This window comes from Schistocerca nitens, chromosome 6 (genome assembly GCF_023898315.1).
Source record: "Schistocerca nitens isolate TAMUIC-IGC-003100 chromosome 6, iqSchNite1.1, whole genome shotgun sequence".
In the NCBI taxonomy this organism is placed as follows: domain Eukaryota; kingdom Metazoa; phylum Arthropoda; class Insecta; order Orthoptera; family Acrididae; genus Schistocerca; species Schistocerca nitens.
Genome location: NC_064619.1, coordinates 45,890,013 through 45,914,533, shown reverse-complemented (window position 1 = coordinate 45,914,533; position 24,521 = coordinate 45,890,013). Strand labels below are relative to the sequence as shown.

At 39.4% G+C, this 24,521-nt stretch overlaps 1 protein-coding gene across 1 annotated transcript in view; it reads left to right on the top strand.

The window, feature by feature from the left end:
- Positions 1-24,521, top strand: part of LOC126262791 (protein madd-4-like) — a 362,890-nt gene that overhangs the window by 155,711 nt on the left and 182,658 nt on the right. Inside the window, exon 9 of the mRNA XM_049959614.1 lies at positions 11,973-12,277. Within this exon, the coding sequence (XP_049815571.1) occupies positions 11,973-12,277 (305 nt within the window). The remainder of the gene's footprint in view (positions 1-11,972; positions 12,278-24,521) is intronic.

The window sequence follows — 24,521 nt, the reverse complement described above, 5'->3', positions numbered from 1 at the left end:
TCCAATCCCTTCTTTTAGCCAAATGTGCTGCAACTTTATTTTTTCACCAGTTTGATTCTCTAAGTATCACTATTGAACATTATATCTGGAGTTTTGTGTATAATTTGTTTTTAATTCTAGCTGAACTTCAAATAATGACTAACAAGCTACTGTGTAGCTCAAAAAGTTTCATTCGCAGTTGTGAAAGATTGTAAAGAAAAACTTGCTCTTGCATACAAAAAAGTGGTTCATAGAAATTTTGAAATTCAGCTTGAAAAAACTGGAAATTTCAGGGAAAAGTTGGTAGAGTAAGTCATAAATATGTGACATTTTATTTGTATCCAGGACATGTTGTCACTTTATTTGGATTCATTAGAAATGCTATTCTCAGACGTTTACCATTTTCTCCTTCTATAACTATGAGATTACATCATAGTGAGACAGAGAATCCAAAATTTGGTATTGAATTTTGAGGCATACTCCTGTGCAAATATAGACTCAGATCATAATTTAGTAATGATGAAGAGTAGGCTGAAATTTAAGAGAATTACCAGGAAGCATCAGTTTAAAAGGAAGTGGGATACTGGAGTATTGAGGAGTGACGAAGTATATTCATAGTTACCTGAGGCTGTAAATAATGTGATAATGAATATCACAGTATGTTCTGCAGTTGATGGAGAATGGGCATCCATAAAACAGGTAATCACAGATGTTGGACAATCAGATACAGATAACAGAAATGTAAGCGTGAAGAAATTATAGGTAATAGAAGAAAAGTCAAGGCACTTTCATAGGGTTTGTCAGCCTAAAAAAAAGTGTTTGACTCTGTAAAGTGAGACAAGATGTTTTAAATCCTCAGATAAATTATGACCAATGTCCACTGAGAGACTGAACATCACTTGGTGGTATTGTGGGCAGATGACATGGTAAAAAATAAATATAAGTAGAGCAGAGACAAATGAGGAACCAGTTCAGCAAATGATACAGTCCACAATAGGGAAATCCATTGATTCACAAAGAGCAGATTCTATGGGCTGGAGCCTGGGAATGAGCATCCGGAAAATGACAAAGCTGGTCAGCTGTTCATGTGCTACCATACTGAGTATCAGTGACAACTCGTTGAAGGACAATGAAACCCTGAATTGGTAACAAGCTGTTGGATATCCATACCATGCCACAGAACATGGAGGTTGGATGCTTGCCCACTCTGTATAGCAGGACAGGCAGCAAGCTGTGGCAGATCCAATGACAGAGTACAATGCTGGTGCAGACACAAGTCTTTCAGAGCACACCATTCAATGTACAGTGTTGAACATGTGGCTCCACAGCAAATGACACTGTCAGTTAAAATTGCAGTGAGCATGGGATCATCAAGATTGGACTTTGGTTCAATGGAAATCTGTTGCCTAGTCAGATAGTTGGATCAGTCATTTCTGTTACCACACCAGGTCAATGGTCATATCCGGATTGCACTGAATGTGTGCTCGAAACATGTGCATCATGTAGTGAACGCAGACTGGTGGTGGTAATATGATGTTATTGGGGGGGGGGGGGGGGGGGTCCATGGTACATGTGGTAGTAATTGAAGACACTGTGATAGCTGATAGCTGTGGACTGTGTGAACATTATTGTAGACCACTTGTATCCCTTCATGCTTGCTGTCCTCTCCAACAGTGATGATTTCTTCCACAGGTTTGTGTCAAGGCTAGAATCATGCTACAGTGGTTTGAATAACATGATAATGAACTGACATTGATGTTACAGCCACCAAATTCACCTGGTCTGAACATGGTGGAACAAACCTGTGATGCTAACAGGCACAAGCTCCATGCCCATGTACCAGTGGCACATAGTTTATGGGAACTAAGTGACAAGTATATAGATATCTTGTGCCACATACCTCCAGAAACCTATCAAGGTCTTGTTGAATCCACGTCATGAAAAGTCACTGCTGTATTATGTTCCAGTGGTGGAGCAACGTGCTATTTAGCAGGTGGCCATAATGTGTTTGGCTCATCAGTGTATGATATTGCTATCCCCTAAGAAAATGTGGAAGATTTACAGGACTTATTGAATGAAATGAACAGACTATTGTATTCAGAATATTGATTCAAAGTAAACCAATGAAAGAGGAAAGTACTGAGGAGCAGCAGATATTAAGTTAGTGGCTAACTTTACATCAAAATTGATGATGAAGTGAAGGAATTCTTTTATGTTAATTACAAAATGATGTATAACAAATGGATCAGAGGCAACCAGAACAAGCAAAGAGAACATTCTTTGCCAAAAGAAGTCCGTTGATACTGAACATAACCCATCACTCGAGAAATAAATTTCTGAGTATATATGTCTACAGTGGAGTAGTGTTTAAAGTGGATCAGTGACTACGGAAAAATCAGAAGAGAAAAGAATGAAAGCATCCTTTAGTATCGGGTCTTTTCTGCCCAAGTGAGTGTATGTGTCATAGTTATCATTCATAAATAAATAGTGGCATAAATAAAGAAAACTATTTACTGCATAGTGGAGGCATTGAGTGGTAGAACAGATCACCACAGACCAGCACCAGCAGTTCAAGTCATCGCTCTTCACAGCCCTGTGCTGCCTGAGCAGTATCATTCGCACAACCACCATATCTTACCACCCCCAAAAACAACAGACTGGTTGAGAGATGGCACAATACTATGAAGGAGGCTCTGACGGGCCACAGTGGGTCTTCGTCTGAGGCACTGCCATGGGTGCTCTTCGACATTCGGTCAGAATATAAAAATGTCATTCGTGCGTCACTTGCGGAGATCCTATATGCCAATACCATATTCCTTCACACAGACTTCTCACAGCCTGCGTTTGATGCAGCACACTCTGGCCTGTCGACTTTGGTGGACTGAGTTCACACACATATTCAGAATATTTACATGCCACCACCGTCACCACACACAGAGCAGTAAGTCTTCATTCATAAGGACCATCACCAGTGTGAGTTCATAATGATACGTGATGGCACCATATGTCCATCCCCTCAGCCAACATACACGTGGCCTCACAAAGTGCTGTCCTGGAGCGAACAAATGTTTGATGTACTAGTGTGCTGCACACCAACAACAGTGTTGCTCACAAGGCTCGAACCTGTTTGGGTTCTTCAGGAAAACCACATTATGTCCCTCACAGACAACAGACCATCCAATTCCAGCACAGGCAAGCAGACTGTGCTGATGCCAGCACCACCTACTCAGCCAAGCCACTCACACATCTACCGTCACTGTCACCTGCACTGGACCTCACCTCTGAATTGTGTTACAACTGTGTCAGAAAGCTGCCTCAACATGTGTGGCAATATCATCTGTATGCCATTCATCAACATGATCCTCCCCCCTCCACAACAGACAACAAATACCCATGTATGGTGAAGGCCTCAAATGAACTCCCCATCATTATACGGCAGCCGTCCAACACTCGGTTCAATGAGGAATGGTCCAATCATGTATTACTCATGCACTAGCCAAGCTACAGTCTGTCTGGTGATCTCACACATCACTCGCTGTCGATGTAACCCACAATATTCTGCACTTCCCACAGAGGCTCTGTGGGAATCAAAAGCTTTGGAAGGTCAAAATCTCTCTGGCATCCAAGAGAGATAATCTTTGGATGAGGAAAGCAAAGACAATGAGTGCATTCTTGATGTTGCAACTGTACAGAATATCTGTAAATTCACTCTATGCAATAAAATGATTAATGTATTCATGTATAACCACAACATGCATCATTTATTAGTGTTTCTAGTAGACCTTGGTACGCTATTTCCACAAGCGGTTAAAGTCTGTAAGCAGTTTACTGCACTGAAATGACTGTTAGCAAATTCAGTGTCTCTCTATTCATAAATGTCATTTCTGGGCCTCAAATGCAAGCTCTGGTAATCAGGATACATGTCGAATAACAAAGATCTTTTGCTACATTCCATCTGTGAGTGGAGAATACAGTAAGCAAATTTTAACTAATGAGAATCCAAGTTTGTAGGTTGAGTTCGTCTGTGGTGATTTGTTCTTGGATTCTGAAGTATATGATCCACATTTCTGTAAGTGTGTCTGCCTTTGTTTCCACTGTAATATTGTGGATGGGTATCACCTCAACCCATCTTGATGTTCTGTCAATGGCCAAAAGCGAGTACCAGAAACCTTCCAATTGAGGAAGAGGTCCTACAGCATTGGTCTAAATTTGTTTGAAATCTACTTTGGGTGTCAGAAAGTGTCTGGGCTGAGGCTGGGCGTGTCGGCTGGTTTTGCTGTGTTGATGAGCCAGGCAGCCCTGAGTCTAGCATCTGCAGCCTTGCTTAACCCCATGCCACATGAACCTCTCTGTTACCAGTCCTGTTGTTATTCTGATTCCTGGATGGCCCAGGTTGTGTAATCTGTTGGACACCTCCCATCTGATAATGTGTGACACTATGGGGCATATTCTGTCTTGGAACACGTCACACAGCAGTGTTAGCCTGGTATTGGGTAAGTCTTGATATTTGATTCAAAGACTGATTGTCTGATCTGTTATGAGTTTGTTGATGGAAGAATCATTGGCTTGCTCTGTGGCCATAAGTTCATAGTCAAATTGTAACGAAATTGCACTGATGTACGAGAGGTGATCTACGATTACATTGTCTTCTCCACAAACATACTGTGAAATGAGGTCTAGGTGGCAGAAATGGTACGGACTGATTTCTTGAGGCATGTTCTTTATAGTGTCCATGAGTGGCTTATGATTGTTGTGAACTGTTACCTTGTGCCCTTTTATGTTCTCTTGAAAATGTCTGATTGCAATGTAGATTGTAAGCAGATTGCAACTGAAGGCAGACAACAGAACCTAATCAGCTGCAGTACATTGTTGGCAATTTGCTGCAGAACAGCCTCCATCATGGTGTTGCTAGTGTTCGTTGTAAGGCTGAGTCGTGCATTTGTGTCAGGATGGACTTGGGTGACTGCATTAATTAGTGACTGTTTTGAGGTCCGCAGCACTTCTTTCATACTTGCTGTCCATTCGACTTTTTCGTGCTGTGTTTGTCCTTTTCAGCCATCACATCTGTTAACAGTGACTGTGAAGCAACTATGTGTAATACGTTGCAACAGTGAAAGTTTAGTGGGCCAAGGAAAAGATGTGTAAGACATGGTACGTCTCCAGCAGAGGCAGGGTCTGAACCATAGGTAAGCACTCCACAATGAGGTGGATGCCTTCTGTGTTCAAGGTGTGGCCCAGGAACATGACTTCAGACTGTTTAAGTTGAGATTTAGCCTTCTTAATGATAACCCGACTTCATGGAGAGTGGCTAAGACCTGTTCTAAATTAACTGAATGGTCTTTGAGGTTATTGCAGTAGGCCAAAGCATTGCCTAAATATGTGTAGCAGTGTGGGAGCCGTAAGAGGAATCCACATATGATGTCACATTCCAGAAGAGGAGTCCGCCAGTGATGTCACATTTGGGGTGCATTCTTAAAGCTGTATGGCATATACAGGTTCTCAGAATACCCAAATGAGGTAATAATGATGATTTTCTCAATGTTGTCTAGGTGCATTGGAATCAGGAGGTACACCCACTTACAGTTGAACTCTGTGGCACACACAAGTATGTGAGTAAAATCTTGCATGTTAAGAATTGTCCTGGAATTAGGAACCCAGTAATCACCACAGAGCCTCGTGGTACCATCTTTTTTTGGGACAAGTTTGATACTGGAGGCCTATGGACAGTTCACTGGTCGCACAATCCCCATTTGGAGCTGTGTGTCAATATCATTCTTCAGGATCTGCAGATTGACTGGATAGAGGTGACATAGTTTGTGACAGCTGGACAGACATTCTCTTGTAACGGTGCTAGGGTGCAGGAGGTGGCAGTAGCGGAAGCACTATTTGTCAACACCATATGTTGCCTTTACTAGTCTGGGCATGACTGTTGTCCCATTGGGGCAGTGTTGAAGGAGGCAGGGCAGCGCCTTCATTATGAGTGTAGCTGGCTGGTGACCCATTTGATGTAACCAACTGCTGTGAGATAAAGACTGTAGATTGTTGTGTGCCTATGCAAGTGATGTAGTGGTGATTTCAATGCGATGTGTAAGAGGAGAATTCTCATATCATAGTTTTGTGACTGCAATTGACATTCAAGAGTTCAATGGTGCATCATAAGGATGTTGTTTACTGTGTGAGTGCAGTTGTGGAAGGTCTCCACATAGGCATAATCAAAGAAGTGGTGTTCTGATGGGCAGGCTGCGCCACTTTGGGTTGTATATGGGGAGAGTGCAATGACACCATCCACATGATATTGTGTTCTGTGCTGTGTGAGCATGTCTAGCACAACATCCAGTTGACTGGCATGAAGGAAGTCAATTCCCAGGACTGGCTCTGTGATGTCAGATACATAGAAGTCCATTTGACATGTAACATTAGTGAAAATCTCAGTTTGTTAGTATGGAAATTCCCCAATCTTACGGACATATTGGAGGAGATTTTAATTGTCCTACTGTCAATTAGGGTAATTACAGTATTGTAAGTGGCGGGAGTGACGCTTGATGGTGTGTTATATCTAATGGCAACAAATGGAACTGACCTGTTAGAGGATTATCACATTGAGACTGGTATCAGTAACCATTAGGCTGTTGTAGCAGTAATTGTCACCAAACTACAAAATACAGCTAAAACAAGTAGAAAGCTTTACATGTTCAGAAAATTAGATAAATATGCAGTAGTGTCACATCTCAAATAGGAGCTCAGAACATCTGCCTCTGAGAACGAGCTTACAGAAGAACTGTGGCTCAAGTTTTCTTGTAGTTGTTCAAGCACTAGGTAGATGTCTACCTAGTAAAACAGTTCATGCTAGGAGGGAAGCTCCACAGTATACACTCACTGTAAAGAAACTTGTAAAGAACCTACTGCATTATAGATGTAAGATGAAGCATAGGGCTGTAGATAGAGAGATGCTGAATAAAACGTGTTTAGCTGGCAAGACAGAAATGCCTGAAACCTTCTATCACTAATGTAGCAGAATATTATTGATAAATTTCTCACAAAAGCCAAAGAAATTCTGGTCATATGTAAAGGCTGTTAATTTTAGACACTCATGAATGAGATAGGACCTAAGATCAAGGGCAGCAAAACAAAAACAGTAATACCGAACTCCATTTTCAATTGTTCCTTTACACAGGAAAATCCAGGAGTATTGCCCCAGTTTAATTCTTGTACCACTTCAAAGATGTATGAAATAGGTATTAGTGACATTGCCACCAAGAAACATACAAAATCATTAAAAATGAGGAAAGGTGCAGAGCCCAGTGGAATCCCAATCAGATTCTATACCAAATTTGTGGCTGAAATCAGACAATGGAAAATCGAGGATGGAATATAACAATATTATGAGAAGGAAAGTTGCTGCTCAGCATATAGCGGAGATGCTGAGTCACACATAGGCACAATAAAAAGAGTTTCACTCTTAAAGCTTTCGGCCAATGGCCTTTGTCAACAATAGACACACACACACACACACACACATGCACACACACACTCATGCAAACGCAACTCACACACACGACTGAGTTAGTCATTATTTCAAGCATAATATATCATAGATCCCTTGAATGAAAAACCTGTGCTCATTGCTTGAAAGAAAGCACAGGTTACACCCATCTACTAGAAGGGGTGTCTTCAACATCCATTTGTTGTAGAATCTCATAACATAAAGAGAACTCAAATGTGATGAGGTAACTCAGTCAGAATGACATCCTCCATGCCACCCAGCATAGATTCTGAAAGTTTAGATTCTGTGAAACCCGATTAGTGCTTTTCTCAATTGGTGTGCAGAAATCCATGGACAAGCCACTTGAATAGATGCAGTATTTCTTCACTTCTGGCAAAGCATTTGAGTGAGTACCACCATTACCCTCATTATCAAAAGTACAATTGGATGTGGGGCATCAAGCAAAATTTAAAAGTGAATTGAAGATTTCTTGGTAGGGAGGATGTGGCAGGTAATTTTGGATGGAGAGTCTTTGATAACTGTAGGCATAACTTAAGATATGCCCCAGCTAAGTGTGTTGGTACCCTTGTTGTTTGTGATGTCTTGTTGTTCATGACCTTGCAGACAATTTTAATAGGAACCACATGTTTATTGCACATGGTGAGGTTATCTGTAATGAAGTACTGTCTGAAAAAGGATGCACATATAGTCAGATCTTGAAAAGATTTCAAGAGTGTTGCAAAGATTGGCAACTTGCTTTAAAGGTTCAGAAATGTTAAATTTTACTCTTCACTAAATGGAAAAAAGTATCCTATGGCTACAATATTAAAGCATCACACTTGGATTCAGGCAAATCATTCAAATACCTAGGTGTAACAGTTTATAGAGTTAAATGTAAATGTAATATATCTGTCTCAAAATGTACAGTGGTCAAATCATCTGATGTGAGGAGATAGCTCAAGTAGAAAAATAAACATAAATGCCCTTTTTATACAAAAAATGAAATGATTGTATGGCATTATTGGCTCAGTGACTTATGCATCTGCAATGATGAAATGATGATGATGACAACACTACACTCACTCTCTGAGCAGATAAAATCTCTGCCCTGGCTGGGAACCAAACCTGGGACCCCCTGATATACTGGCAGCCATGCTAATTACTAGACCACAAGCTGTGTACTTTTATACAGAAAATTAAACAGATGTCAATAAAATAAAAAAGGATGAGAAGTTTAACATTAGTTTATAGAAATTACTTTAGTATCATTTATTGCTATAATTTGTTATATGGAAGAAAGTTAATAATAGATTATAACATAGTGGCTTAATTTTATTCTTTAAACTAAAAATTCTTTTATTGACTTATTGCACTACAAAAATGGCTGTAGTATTGTTATGTGTGCATATAAATGTATTTTGTTGTTTAAACTGTCATCCATAAATTCTTCTGTAGAGTATCAACTTATCTACTTGAAGATTATACAACTGTCATTTCAGTGAGAAAGTTCCATGTTAAATGTATTCCTGTCTTTTAGTTTATTATAAATCTTAAGTTCTGTGTGTAGAGGTGTCTGGGCATAAAATTTTTATCTGTGTGTTGGAAGTTTGAAATTTGCTTTGTGAAGAGTACTATAATGTACTTGAAATGATAATTTTGTAGTGCATGGTGATTTTGTATAGTGAAATACAAATTTCATAAATATATATAGAGAGAGTGATTAGTATTTTTGAACAGTATGCAACATGTTTCCGGTGATTTTGTTTTAATTTATTAGAAGTCTAATGTCATTAGTTGAATTTCTGGCCGGCCGGTGTGGCCGTGCGGTTAAAGGCGCTACAGTCTGGAACCGCGTGACCGCTACGGTCGCAGGTTCGAATCCTGCCTCGGGCATGGCTGTGTGTGATGTCCTTAGGTTAGTTAGGTTTAATTAGTTCTAAGTTCTAGGCGACTAATGACCTCAGAAGTTAAGTCGCATAGTGCTCAGAGCCATTTGAACCATTTTTTTTGAATTTCTCCAGAGGATCATGCCATGCTAATTGAAAATATCTGTGATACACTAGTTTCACTTGCTTATATGAATGGCACTTGATCAAAAACATATTGTAAAAGTTATGCCGTTCAGTTTGTTTGCTATGAAGTCTATGTGTGCTGTGCCTTCCAGTTTAAATTTTTGTCTGCATTTAGGTCTAAAAACTTCACAGCGTTTACTTCTCTTGTTACCTCATCAATGCGAGCTGCTTTTATGCCCACCATTTCCGTTGATTTAGCACTAGATGGAATCGTCTGGAAATTTTTTACATTCAGTTTCAGATAATTTTGATGAAACAAGGATTTCAGGTTTTCTAGAGTATTTTGTACACTACCTTGTTTTTTTTTTTTTTCCCTAAGACACCATTTTCAATTAGGACTGAGGTGTCATCTATAAGACTGAGTGAACATCGATGTTTGATGACATGTTATTTATATAATACAGAAAATGATATGGACACAGTACTGAACCTTGTGGTACCTCTTTGTAAATTATTTTCCGATCCTAGAAGTAATTGTTTGCATTTGATGTTGTAATCTCTCAGTTTTTCCTTTCTGTCAAATATGATTTGTACCACTGCAACAAACTGCCCCCATCCTACACCTTTGTGGTTTATAAAGAAGTAATGTATAATTTACTATGACTTTTTTAACCCTTATCTAATGAGGAGATTAATTTTTCAGTGAATTCACTTGTGGAATTTATAGGACTTTTCCTGTTAGGAAACCAAACTGATTTTTACAAATATATTTTTTGTCACAAAATTTTCCATTTGCTTGGATAAAATCTTTTCAATGACTTTAGAGAACGCTGGGAGGAGTGAGATAGGGCAGTAGTTCCCCATATCTTCCAGTGATCCCTTTTCTGACGAGTGGCTCAGAACATCTCAGGACATTGGAAAAACATCCCTGTTCAACTGATTAGTTAATAATTGTAGTCAATGGAAGAAAGGTAATATCACATATAGCCTTCACAACAATGATGAATATTCCATCCCACCCACAACACCATTGCATAGTCCTTACCATCCAGCTGAATTTGAATATAAAATGGAATGTTCACATAGGCTCAGTTGTAGATGAAGCCAGTAGCAGATGTTAGTCCATTGATGGGATGCTTGGGAAATGTAGTTGTCTTCAAAGGAGATCGCACACAAAAAACAATTGCAACCCATCCTATAAAATTGCTCAAGTCTGTAGGACCCATACCAGATAAGATTAACAGGGTGTAATGAAATTATACAAAGAAGAACAGCATGAATGATCAGGTTTGTTTGACCCATGAGAGCACTGTGCAGATGCTCAAAAACCCAAACTGGCAGACTCTTCAAGATGAGTGCAAACTATCGCATGAAAGCCTACTCACAAAGTTTCAAGAACCAGTGTTAAGTGAGGAATCTAGGAATGTACTACAATATATTGCTCCCAAGGGGATCATGAAGACAAGATTAGACTAACTATAACACACACAGATGCCTTTAAGCAATTGGTCTTCCACACTCCGCATATGAATCAAACAGAAAGATGCTATAATAATTGGTACAATGAGAAGAACATTGTGTCATGCACTTTACAGTTGTTTGCAGAATAAGGCTGCAGCCTTATTATTTTTCCATCAGCTCTTCTGGTTTGGGTGCACTTCTTATTACAAATCAATGTTGCTCTTTCTTTTTCTTCCTGTTGATCTTAAAACTGCTGTCTTCTCAAGTATTTCTTGCTTTCATTTTCATTTTGTGAGTATCGAAAACCATTCTCCTGGCAATTCTCTTTTACCATTCTTGAAACGACATATTACTTTGGTGTTTTTATCACCATCTAAGCTAACATATTATTGTAATTGTCCAGATTTTTTGACATTTTTGCTCATTGTAATAAACTCTTCTCTGTGCTTTATCTGTAAGAATTGCCAATGTTTTCTACATTCTTTTCTAGGTACCTGTCTGAATGACACAACATTCCGTTTTTGATTTGTTTTGCACAATATTTTCTCTTCCACATACGTGCAAATATTCACAGTATGTAACATCTTGTTTATTGCCTCTCAAAGGACTATCATAACATTATCAGCTATTATTCCTTTATACCTTCTTTCAACTTCATCTTCTAAACAGTTTTTAAAGGAATGCATTTCTGTTCATGTATCTCATGGATTGTTACTCTCTGCTATTTCAAAAACTTAAATGGAAAGGACAAAAATGTAAATTAAAAGTTCTACTCAAACTCATGATAATCAAATACTGACCAGTCCCTGAAATAATGTCAATGTAAACTTTATACAGAAATAATGCTACCTCCAAAGACGCATTAAGATAAAAATATGTAGAAGGGAGGCTAAAGGAACTCTGTTAAAATTAGTTGGAATTGCTTGCTTTAGTTTAGGTTATTCTGACATTGTGCATGCATGTTCTATTTTCAAGTTCTGATTTGTACTGCATTAAATATGTGAATTTTATTTATGATTACATCTTATTAATTCCAGTGCTCGAAACCTTGTGGTGGGGGTATAAAAACAAGAGAAGTTGAGTGCCTGCAAGTAATGGCCCAGAACCATATAGTGCCACGTCCTACATCACAATGTCCTGCATCTAAACCAGCTGACAAGAAGCCATGTAACACTAAAGCTTGTTCTACACATTCTGATCGACCAATTATTGATACTGAAAACAAAACTTTTATCCAAAAGAACTCAAATGAGAAGAAAATAAGTTTGAAAATAGGAGGACAAGCAGTGGTGTTTGCAGGTGTTCAGGTGAAGATAAGATGCCCTGTTAGAAGATTTAACAGGTAAACACTTCACTTTTTATGTTTTAAGCTTACGAATTTACAAGTATCTTCCTATGCAAAATGTTTGTAAAATGTACCATCAACTTAGTACTGCATTAAGGAAAAAGATCATTTTTTCAGTGATTAAAAAAATTAAACTTTTGCTGGTTTAAATCAACAGCAATGTTATTCTCACATTGTTCTTAACTTCGTGGATTTCTACAAAATGGATATCACAGTAAATTCACTTTACAAAATATATTGTAGAGTATGACTGTAGAAATAGCATATATTTAACTCAGCATAACCCCCCCCCCCAAACCACCCCTCCCCCTAATCAGTAGCACAAATTTATGTAGAGTAATGTTTGTTACATATAATTAGAAGTTTAATTTCAATGCATGTACAGCTTCAAAGTGATAAGTCCAGTGCACTTTGAGATACATGTCAAGCAAGAGACAATGTTTTTCATATTTGTGCACATAGAGCGCTGAGTGCTTTGGAATTGCAGTATTTTATATGACTGAAATAAAGCAAATCCACCATGGGGCTGTTGTTTTTGATTGAGTAAAACATTTTTTGGGTTTTGGGGAGAGTGATCTAGGTTAAAATAACATTGACACAAAGGCCAGGTGTGAGAACTGCCACACAGTTCTGAGAAGTGATCGACAGTGTGAAGTCACATACACTTCTTTCATGTAGGATGTTCTGAAGGAAACTGCTTCAATAGATATGATGAGGTTGGCCTTTACTGATTTAGTAGTCATGCTTATTGTCATAATTACGGAGTAAGAACTGCTGATTTTAAAGCTCAAAGCTCAACTGGCAGTAGCATGGGCAAAATTGGGACTGTTGAGAACTGCAGTTGGCAGAGGTAATGTTGGAATGGAGTTTATGATTGGTCTATTGTCAAACCTGCCAAATCAGACAAGAAGTTGTAAGAGATATTGCAAGTCTATTCGTTTCAGTCTAGATGTCTCCAGCTGCTTCCCTAGAATGGAGACTGGAGAAAAATATGTAAACAACCCAAGGAGTTCATGAACACTCCAAAAAGAAAGGAAAACAGAAGCAAGTTGTGGTTCGTAGTAGTCAGAGGGGTGAAAAGGCCAAGAAGATCCTTCTGTTAGTGAGTACCCATGGGATGAAAAGTGTGAACTAGTACAGAACCTGCGGGCAGTGAATATAAAGTAACAAGTCTTTCTAAAGGCAAGTTTCAGGACTGAGTAAAACCACTTGCCATTTATGCTCTCTGGGAAAAAATCTTGGTGAAGCAATCCACATAGTAATTATTAGGGGGAAGGGGGTCTTTGAATGGTAATCTCAACTTGGCAATTGTGGAGAACATCAGGTGCATGTCTGGTAATGCTCATCAAACTAACATGAAGACTATCACTCTCTGAATAATAAGACAAATTCTGTATGAAGAATTCCATCAAATATGTTAATGCAGAACCTTAAAATGTTGCTCAATAGAATGGGGCAGTGACACTCAGGAGTGGTTAATACATTGGACCTCACGCAGATGCACCACGGGCGGTATGGTCTACATCTGAATGTTTCCACTAAGAGCTTACTTACATGACTTACACTGTGTGACAAAAAAAGTGAAGCACCTAGAAGGGGAGAGGGAAGTAAAATGAAACTTAATAAGTTGAGAGGGTATTTTCATGTTATTCCAGTCATTTAAAAAGAACTTGGCAGTATGTGCCAACTCATAAGTATGACATTTCTCCTCCTCTTGCCTGTATGCATGGACTGATTTGTTAGGGAATGGCATCATAAAGCCAATGTATCCTCTCCTGAGGTGAGCTGGGCCACAGCTGTTGTAACAGATCTTCAATTCCTTGATACTGGCAATGGTATTGATTTCACATTCAGACTAGTTCCGCACTTGTTCCGCTGGGACATACCTGGGGATCATGTTGGACACAAGAGTACCTGAATATCTCACAGACAGCTCATATAGACGTACATGCATGATTGGCCATTATCCTGTTGCAAAAAGGCATCACAGTGCTGCCGAATGAGAGGTAACACTTGAGGGTGCAGGATGTCTGTGACATATCATAGTGCCATCAGATGTCTGACAATCACTACTATCCATGACCTGAAGTCATATCCAATGCCCCCCTCCCACACCACGGTGTCAGAAGTAATTGCATCTCTCCAAAACATTGGACAAATGAGACCTCACCACCAACAGTGGTCATCTGAGATATTGCAAAACTGTGATGTATTTATGAATGGTTTGTGATGCCATTTATCAGCAGTCCATGCTTCCCACTCACAGAACCAATTACCTAGTCCTACTGCTGCTAGCCTCAGACCAATTCTGAGGGATGACACAGAATGTCAGAGGAAGTCTGTTATTTATTCTTGTGTGAGCAGGTGTAAATGTGAAAGGATTACAATGTGCCTGGTGCATAATAAGGTGATCCTTCCTTGTGGTGGTCTAGACCTCGTCTCCCAGAACCTTGGAGATGAGTATGTCTACCCTCGCACTTCATGCAGTCCAACTTTGGGCCACTGTTACATCTGAAAACATTCAAATATGGATATTGCAAGACTCAACCAGCTGGACAAATGAAGACCCATAATGAAGCCCATTTCAAAATGTATTAGGTGCTGATAAAACTATCTCACATGAGTATGCTGCATGTCTGTGTCCCTCAGCATGTGATAGCATTCATGTCCCTTATACACTGAAAAGCCAAAGAAACTCGTACACCTGCCTAACATTGTGTAGGACCCCACGAGCATGCAGATGTGGCATGGACTCGACTAATGTCTGAAGTAGTGCTAGAGGGATGAATCCTGCAGGGCTGTCCGTAAATACCTCTTCTGAACAGCACGTTGCAAGGCATTCCAGATATACTCTATGATGTTCACATCTGGGGAGTTCGGTGGCCAGCAGAAGTGTTTAAACTCAGAAGAGTGCTCCTGGAGCCACTCTGTAGCAATTCTGGACATGAGGAGTGTCACATTGTCCTGCAGGAATTGCCAAAGACCATCAGAATGCAGGTGATCACACAGGATGCTTACGTATGTTTCACCTGTCAGAGTTGTATCTAGACATATCAGAGGTCTCATATCAGTCCAACTGCATATGCCCCACACTATTACAGAGCCTCTACCAGCTTGAAGAGTCCCCTGCTGACATGCAGGGTCCATGGGTTCATGAGTTTGTATCTATACCCATACACATATATCTGCTCGATATGATTTGAAATGAGACTCGTCTGACCAGGCAACATGCTTCTAATCATCAACAGTCCAACAGTTCACTGGCCCAGGCAAGGCATAGCTTTGCATCTTGCAGCCATCAGGGGTACATGACTTGGCCTTCAGCTCCAAATTGATGATGTTCCATTGACTGGTTCACACACTGACACTTGTTGATGGCCCAGCATTGAAATATGAAGAAATTTGCATAAGGGTTGCGCTTCTGTCATGTTGAATTATTCTTCTGTCATCATTAGTCCCATTCTTGCAGAATCTTTTTCTGGACACAGTGATGTTGGAGATTTGATGTTTTACCAGATTCCCGATATTCACAGTACACTCGTGAAACGGTTGTATGGGAAAAATCCTCACTTCATCGCTACCTCAGAGACGCTGTGTCCCATAACTTGTGCACCGACTAGAACATGACTTTCAAATTCACTTAAATCTTAATAACCTGCCATTGTAGCAGCAGTAACTGATCTAACAACTGCATCACACACTTGTTGTTTTGTATAGGCATTGCTGACTGCGGTACCATGTTCTGCCTGTTTACATATTTCTGTATTTGAATATGTATCCCTATACTAGTTTGTTTGACACTTCAGTGTATATGCTACTTGATATGCCCAGTTCCATGGAGATATCCACTAGAGTAACAGGAAGTCACAATATAACAAGTTTATTTGTTGACCACAACTTTAATAAAGTAGATTAGATTAGATTAGATTAGATTGGATTAGATTAGATTAGATTAATACTAGTTCCATGGATCATGAATATGATATTTCGTAATGATGTGGAACGAGTCGAATTTTCCAATACATGCCATAATTAGGTTAATTTAACAACATACTTAAGTTAATATAACAACTTTATTTTTTGTGTTTTTTTGTTTTTTTTTATTTTTTAATTTTTTTCCTCTTTTTTTTTCTTAATTTATATCTAAAAATTCATCTATGGAGTAGAATGATTTGTCATTCAGAAATTCTTTTAATTTCTTCTTAAATACTTGTTGGTTATCTGTCAGACTTTTGATACTATTTGGTAAGTGACCAAAGACTTTAGTGCCAGTATAATTCACCCCTTTCTGTGACAAAGTTAGATTTAATCTTGAATAGTGAAGATCATCCTTTCTCCTAGTATTGTAGTTATGCACACTGCTATTACTTTTGAATTGGGTTTGGTTGTTAATAACAAATTTCATAAGAGAGTATATATACTGAGAAGCTACTGTGAATATCCCTAGATCCTTAAATAAATGTCTGCAGGATGATCTTGGGTGGACTCCAGCTATTATTCTGATTACACGCTTTTGTGCAATAAATACTTTATTCCTCAGTGATGAATTACCCCAAAATATGATGCCATATGAAAGCAATGAGTGAAAATAGGTGTAGTAAGCTAATTTACTAAGATGTTTATCACCAAAATTTGCAATGACCCTTATTGCATAAGTAGCTGAACTCAAACGTTTCAGCAGATCATCAATGTGTTTCTTCCAATTTAATCTCTCATCAATGGACACACCTAAAAATTTGGAATATTCTGCCTTAGCTATATGCTTCTAATTAAGGTCTATATTTATTAATGGCGTCATACCATTCACTGTACGGAACTGTATGTACTGTGTCTTATCAAAATTCAGTGAGAGTCCGTTTACAAGGAACCACTTAGTAATTTTCTGAAAGACAGTATTGACAATTTCATCAGTTAATTCTTGTTTGTCAGGTGTGGTTACTATACTTGTATCATCAGCAAGGAGAACTAACTTTGCCTCTTCATGAATATAGAATGGCAAGTCATTAATATATAATAAGAACAACAAAGGACCCAAGACTGACCCTTGTGGAACCCCATTCTTGATAGTTCCCCAGTTTGAGGAATGTGGTGATCTTTGCATGTTACGAGAACTACTTATTTCAACTTTCTGCACTCTTCCAGTTAGGTACGAATTAAACCATTTGTGCACTGTCCCACTCATGCCACAATACTTGAGCTTGTCTAGCAGAATTTCATGATTTACACAATCAAAAGCCTTTGAGAGATCACAAAAAATCCCAATGGGTGGTGTTCGGTTATTCAGATCATTCAAAATTTGACTGGTGAAAGCATATATGGCATTTTCTGTTGAAAAACCTTTCTGGAAACCAAACTGACATTTTGTTAGTACTTCATTTTTACAGATATGTGAAGCTACTCTTGAATACATTACTTTCTCAAAAATTTTGGATAAAGCTGTTAGAAGGGAGATTGGATGGTAATTGTTGACATCAGAGCTATCCCCCTTTTTATGCAAAGGTATAACAATAGCATATTTCAGTCTATCAGGGAAAATGCCCTGTTCCAGAGAGCTATTACACAGGTGGCTGAGAATCTTACTTATCTGTTGAGAACAAGCTTTTAGTATTTTGCTGGAAATGCCATCAATTCCATGTGAGTTTTTGCTTTTAAGCAAGTTTATTATTTTCCTAATTTCAGAGGGAGAATTGGGTGAGATTTCAATTGTATCAAATTGCATAGGTATGGCCTCTTCCATTAACAGCCTAGCATCTTCTAATGAACACCTGGATCCTACTATGTCCACAACATTTAGAAAATGATTATTAAAAATATTTTCAACTTCTGACTTTTTGATCGTAAAGTTTTCATTCAATTTGATGGTAATACTGTCTTCCTCTGCTCTTGGTTGACCTGTTTCCCTTTTAATAATATTCCAAATTGTTTTAATTTTATTATCAGAGTTGCTGATTTCAGACATGATACACATACTCCTGGATTTTTTAATAACTTTTCTTAATATAACACAGTAGTTTTTATAATTTTTGATAGTTTCTGGGTCACTACTCTTTCTTGCTGTCAGATACATTTCCCTTTTCTGGTTACAAGATATTTTTATACCCTTAGTAAGCCATGGTTTGTTACAAGGTTTCTTACGAGTATATTTAACTATTTTCTTGGGGAAGCAGTTTTCAAATGCATTTACAAAAATGTCATGAAATAAATTGTATTTTAAATTGGCATCAGGTTCGCGGTACACCTCATCCCAGTCTAACTGCTGTAGGCTTGCCCTGAAATTTGCAATTGTTAAATCGTTGACTGAACATACTACTTTGGAGGACTGTTTAGTATTGCTGAATGGAGATATGTCATATATTGTAACTAGCTGTGCACCATGATCAGAAAGACCATTCTCAACAGGCTGAGCATTTATCTGGTTAAACTTATCTTGGTCTATAAAGAAGTTATCTATCAGTGAGCTGCTATCCTTTACCACCCGAGTAGGAAAATCAATAACGGGTGTCAAATTGAAAGAACCGAGTAATACTTCAAGGTCATTTTTCCTATTACCCTCTTTCAGAGAATCTACATTGAAGTCCCCACAAATAATAATTTGCTTCCCTCTGTCTGACAGATAGCACTACAAGGAGTCCAAATTTTTCAGAAATAGATGAAAATTTCCTGATGGGGACCTATATACAGTTACAATTATAAATGTGCCTTTATTTAATTTAAGCTCACAGGCACATGTTTCTATATGTTTCTCTACACAAAACTTTTTTGTTTCTATACTTTTTGCACAATGATAACTTTTGACATATATGGCAACTCCTCCTTTCTCCATATTTTCTCTCATTATATGTGCAGAGAGCTTATATCCACTTACATTTACCTTATCCATATCAGTAACAATGTGATGCTCAGACAGGCATAGTATATCTATTTCATTCTCAGCTTCTAAATCTTCTAAACAAACCAGAAGCTCATCTACTTTATTCTTTAAACTCCCAATATTTTGATGAAATATACTTACATTATTTTTAATTATACTTTTATGAGAACCTTTCCTTATTCTAACATTTGCAGTACTCTCCTGTCTGAGTTTCTCATTGTGCTTAGGCCTAGTTCCTATACCAGTGGTCACATGGTGTTCAGAGAGGCAGATTATGTCAACTGGGTTGGGTGACTTTAATTCATCAATGCAATTACCTAGGACTGAGATACAACTTGGTGGAGATAAAATTTCTGGTGATTGGTGAAAATTTATAATTGATAGCTGTGATTGGTGATCCAATGTGCTAGAATTGTGCTGTTTAATTTCTTTCCTAAACTGAAGATTTGTTTCAATCCTGACCTCTCGTAGAACTTGACATCTTCCTGTCTTACCTATCCTAAAAAAGGTGCTGCTCCAACACCTGTAACCACTGGTATTTTACCATTCATGGCAGTGCCTCCCCCCCTTAAATTTCCTGCTATTACCCCAGCCAGTTTCCCCTTCCCTTTCCTGTTGAGATGTAGGCCGTGCCTGGTATAGTCCCACCTACTGAGTATTATGGAAGTAAAGTTCTTTCAAGTGAAAAATAAACAATAGGCCTCCAATGGTAAACAAAATTAATAATGTGACTCTTCAAGCTTTCCTGATGGATGTGTTGTAAATAGTCTTCACAGGTTTGCCGGCAGATCATGTTGTGCAAATTCCACATTATTTCCTTGGAGAAACTGTCCGACATCTTCAGGTGATTCAACCTTGCTGGTGGCTAGGTACAACTGACGGTATCCGCACATTGACGCTCTGTTTCTAGAACACACACATGAAGAATGCACAGGTGCAAAAATTGTACATACACAATGATTTGCAGTTAGATGGTGCCATATTCAAACTCCCTCTGCCAAAAATCGCAGAGTCGCCCTCCTGCACGTGCACTGTACGCTGCATTTGCCAACAGTGCGGCCAGATGTTACTCACCAATGGCCGTACTAGATCAGTGTTATGATGGGCCTGTTATCAAAGAATCTTGATTTTCACATCATGCTTTAATAGCAGCCAATGTAGGGTTCCAGGCTATGCTCAGTTGAAATCCCATATTGTTGTTGATGAGACTATCGGCTTTACGGGTATGTATTGCTTCCTTAATGAAACAATCCCAGAAAAATGGTGCTGGGGATAAAACTTCCATCTTTTCATAAATCATCCAATGTCCTGTATACAGACAGTGTTCGGCAATTGCCGATTTTTTGGTTGACGAAGGCATGTATGACGCTGATGTTCATCACGGCATTGCTGTATTGTGTGGCATGTCTGACCTATATATGCTGCCCCACATTGTCAAGGAATCTGATATGAATACACACACCACTTTGGCCTTTTTGCCGTATTTTGGTGCCATGTTGTCAAGAATCGGAAGAGTCCTCGGAAGATATGGAATTAAGTGTGTTTTTCAACCATCTGCAAAACTGAGAAACCTGTTGGGTTCGGTTAAGGATGACCTTGGTCTGAGGAAATGTGGTGTGTACAGGATTCCTTGTCAGTGTGGGGCAGCGTATATAGGCCAGACATGCCACATGGTATGAGAATGCTGTGATGAATATCAGCATCATACACATCTTTGTCAACTGAAAAAATTGACAATTGCGCAACACTGTCTGAATACAGGACATTGGATGAATTATGAAAAGACGGAAGTTTTATCCCCAGCATCATCTTTCTGCGATTGCATCATTAAGGCAGCAATACATATCCGTACAGCTGATAGTCTCATCAACAATGATACGAGATTTCAGCTGAGCACAGCATGTAGCCCTGCATTAGCTGCTATTAATTCATGATGTGAAAATCGAGATTCTTCAATAACAGGCCCATCATAACATTGGTGTAGTACGGCTGTTCTACATCTACATCTACATCTACATCTACATCCATACTCTGCAAGCCACCTGACGGTGTGTGGCAGAGGGTACCCTGAGTACCTCTATCGGTTCTCCCTTCTATTCCAGTCTCGCCGCACTGTTGGCAAACGCAGCATACAGCACATGCGCAGGAGCGCCACTCTGCAATTTTCAGCAGTGGGAGTTTGAATATGGCACCATCTAATTGCAAATCACTGCGCGTGTGCAATTTCCATGCCTGCTCATTCTTCGGGTGTGTGTTCTAAAAACAGGGCATTAATGTGTGGATACCATCAGCCGTACCTAGCCACCAGCAAGGTTGAATCACCTGAAGATGTCGGACAGTTGCTCTGAGGAAATATTGTGGAATTTGCACAATGTGATCCAGTGGCAAACCCATGAAGACTCCAAAAATAATAATCCTGAATCGAAAAATAAATAAGTTCCTCAACATGTGAAAAATAACTGATTGATAAATGAGAACACAACACTCTTTAAAGGTGAGCAAAATTATGAAGTTTGAAGAAAGTTAAACTTAAAGCAAGTTCCTTAATTCTTGGCCTTGAAAATCAAAGTCTGCACTCTGGCTTAAGCCATGGGAACAAACACTTTCAAAATATCTTACAGTTGTACTTCACAGAAAAAGTTCTAATAATCAAACAGTACTTAAAGTGTCTAAGTCTGGTAAGGACAGTAGCACAAAGTAAAGTCTTTGCACTATCTTGTCAGTGATGTAAAAACAACAGAAATAATACCAAGTCCTGGCTATCACTCCACCAATCACACTTAGAGACCGGACGGAGGAGGTGACATTCTATCTTGGAAGATGGTGTGAGTCTGTAGTGAGGCATTGCTCAAATTTTCTGTTTTGTTGCTAACTGCAGAGGAACAGCCTATCTAAGCATGAGTGCCAGCCTAAATAGGTGCCTCACAGTACGATTCATGTACATCTATTTTCAGCATGTGACACCGTGGACGCAGGAAGGGGTGCAGTAAATCAACGACCTCTACCATCACCGTGCAAGCTGCCTTGTGGCCTGCTCAGAATGCTGTTGTTGCCACCTGCTGGTCTGCCCGTAGTGTTCCAGAACTCATATTTCCTGTAGCATTCATTTTCTAGGAACAGAGCTTGTGACAGCCCAGACCACATCTACATCTACATCTACATACATCCTCCGCAATCCATCATACGGTGCATAGTGGAGGGTACCTTGTACCACAACTAGCATCTTCTCTCCCTGTTCCACTCCCAAACAGAACAAGGGAAAAATGACTGCCTATATGCCTCTGTATGAGCCCTAATCTCTCTTATCTTATCTTTGTGGTCTTCACGCGAAATGTAAGGTGTCGGCAGTAAAACTGTACTGTAGTCAGCCTGAAATGCTGGATCTCTAAATTTCCTCAGTAGCGATTCACAAAAAGAGCGCCTCCCTTCCTCTAGAGACTCTCACCCGAGTTCCTGAAGCATTTCCGTAACACTCGCATGATGATCAAACTTACCAGTAACAAATCTAGCAGCCCGCCTCTGAATTGCTTCTATGTCCTCCCTCAATCCAATCTGATAGGGATCCCAAACACTCGAGCAGTACTCAAGAATAGGTCGTATTAGCGTTTTGTAAGCGGGCTCCTTTACAGATGAACCACATCTTCCCAAAATTCTACCAATGAACTGAAGACAACTATCCGCCTTCCCCACAACTGCCATTATATACTTGTCCCACTTCATATCGCTCTGCAATGTTATGCCCAAATATTTAATCAACATGACTGTGTCAAGCGCTACACTACTAATGGAGTATTCAAACATTACAGGATTCTTTTTCCTATCATCTGCATTAATTTACATTTATCTTTATTTAGAGTTAGCTGCCATTCTTTACACCAATCCCAAATCCTATCCAAGTCATCTTGTATCCTCCTACAGTCACTCAACGACGACACCTTCCCGTACACCACAGCATCATCAGCAAACAGCTGCACATTGCTATCCACCTTATCCAAAAGATCATTTATGTAGATAGAAAACAACAGCGGACCTACCACACTTCCCTGGGGCACTCCAGATGATACCCTCACCTCCGACGAACACTCACCATCGAGGACAACGTACTGGATTCTATTACTTAAGAAGTCTTCGAGCCACTCACATATTTGAGAACCAATCCCATATGCTCGTACCTTCATTAGGAGTCTGCAGTGAGGCACCAAGTCAAACACTTTCCAAAAGTCAGGGAATATGGCATCCGTCTGATACCCTTCATCCATGGTTCGTAAGATATCATGTGAAAAATGGGCGAGTTGTGTTTCGCAGGAGCGATGCTTTCTAAAGCTGTGCTGATGCATGGACAGCAACTTCTCTGTCTCAAGGAAATTCATTATATTTGAACTGAGAATATGTTCGAGAATCCTGCAACAAACCAATGTTAATGATATTGGTCTTTAATTTTGAGGATCCGTCCTTCTACCCTTCTTATATACAGGCATCACCTGCACTTTTTTCCAGTCGTTCGGGACTTTACGTTGGGCAAGAGATTTGCGATAAATGCAAGCTAAGTAAGGAGCCAATGCAGTAGAGTACTCTCTGTAAAACCAAATTGGAATCCCATCAGGACCTGGTGATTTGTTTATTTTCAATCCATTCAGCTGCTTCACAACCCCAGGGATATCTATCACTATGTCCTCCATACAGGAATCTGTACGAGATTCAAACTACTTAGACATTGTGGATGGTGCCATCATTGCCTGTCATCCAGAGTGCCATGGCACTACTAGGCTTGCTAACAACACTAAACTTGAAGAACACTACTGTGCTCTGATGGTTGTTCTAACTGTTACAGAGAATTGCTACTTTAGTTTTTTGTCAGGCAGTGTATTTATGCAAGCATTGATTGCAATAGGCACTGTTTGTCCAAGCCCTGTGATTTTCAATGTTTTTGATAGGCCTTTTTAGGATAAATGTTTCCAAAAGATAGAGCTGCCAAATAACTGTTGATGCAGTTGTAACAGCCAGTGAAGCACAAACAGGAAAAGGCACTTTGTGCAGCCCAAGTGGTAACAATAATTTTACATTTCAACTTCTTTATCAACATGTAAAAAGCTTTTTAAATAAGAAAGGGTGGGAGGGAAGATGCTAGAGGAGGGATGTGGCAGACAGGATAGTTGATTGTGAGGCTGTGCTGGTGGGGAGGGGAGGGCAAAGGGGGGGATGAGAAAGTAGAGGAGGGGAAAGAATTAGCCAGGTGATTTGGCAAGATAAAGACATGCATAGAGCTGGAGTGGGAGCAGGGAAGGGGATAGAGGCAGGTGGAGAGAACAGGGACTAGTGAAGGAGTCACAAGAACAAAGGATATGTTGCAAGGAGACTTCTCACCTGTGG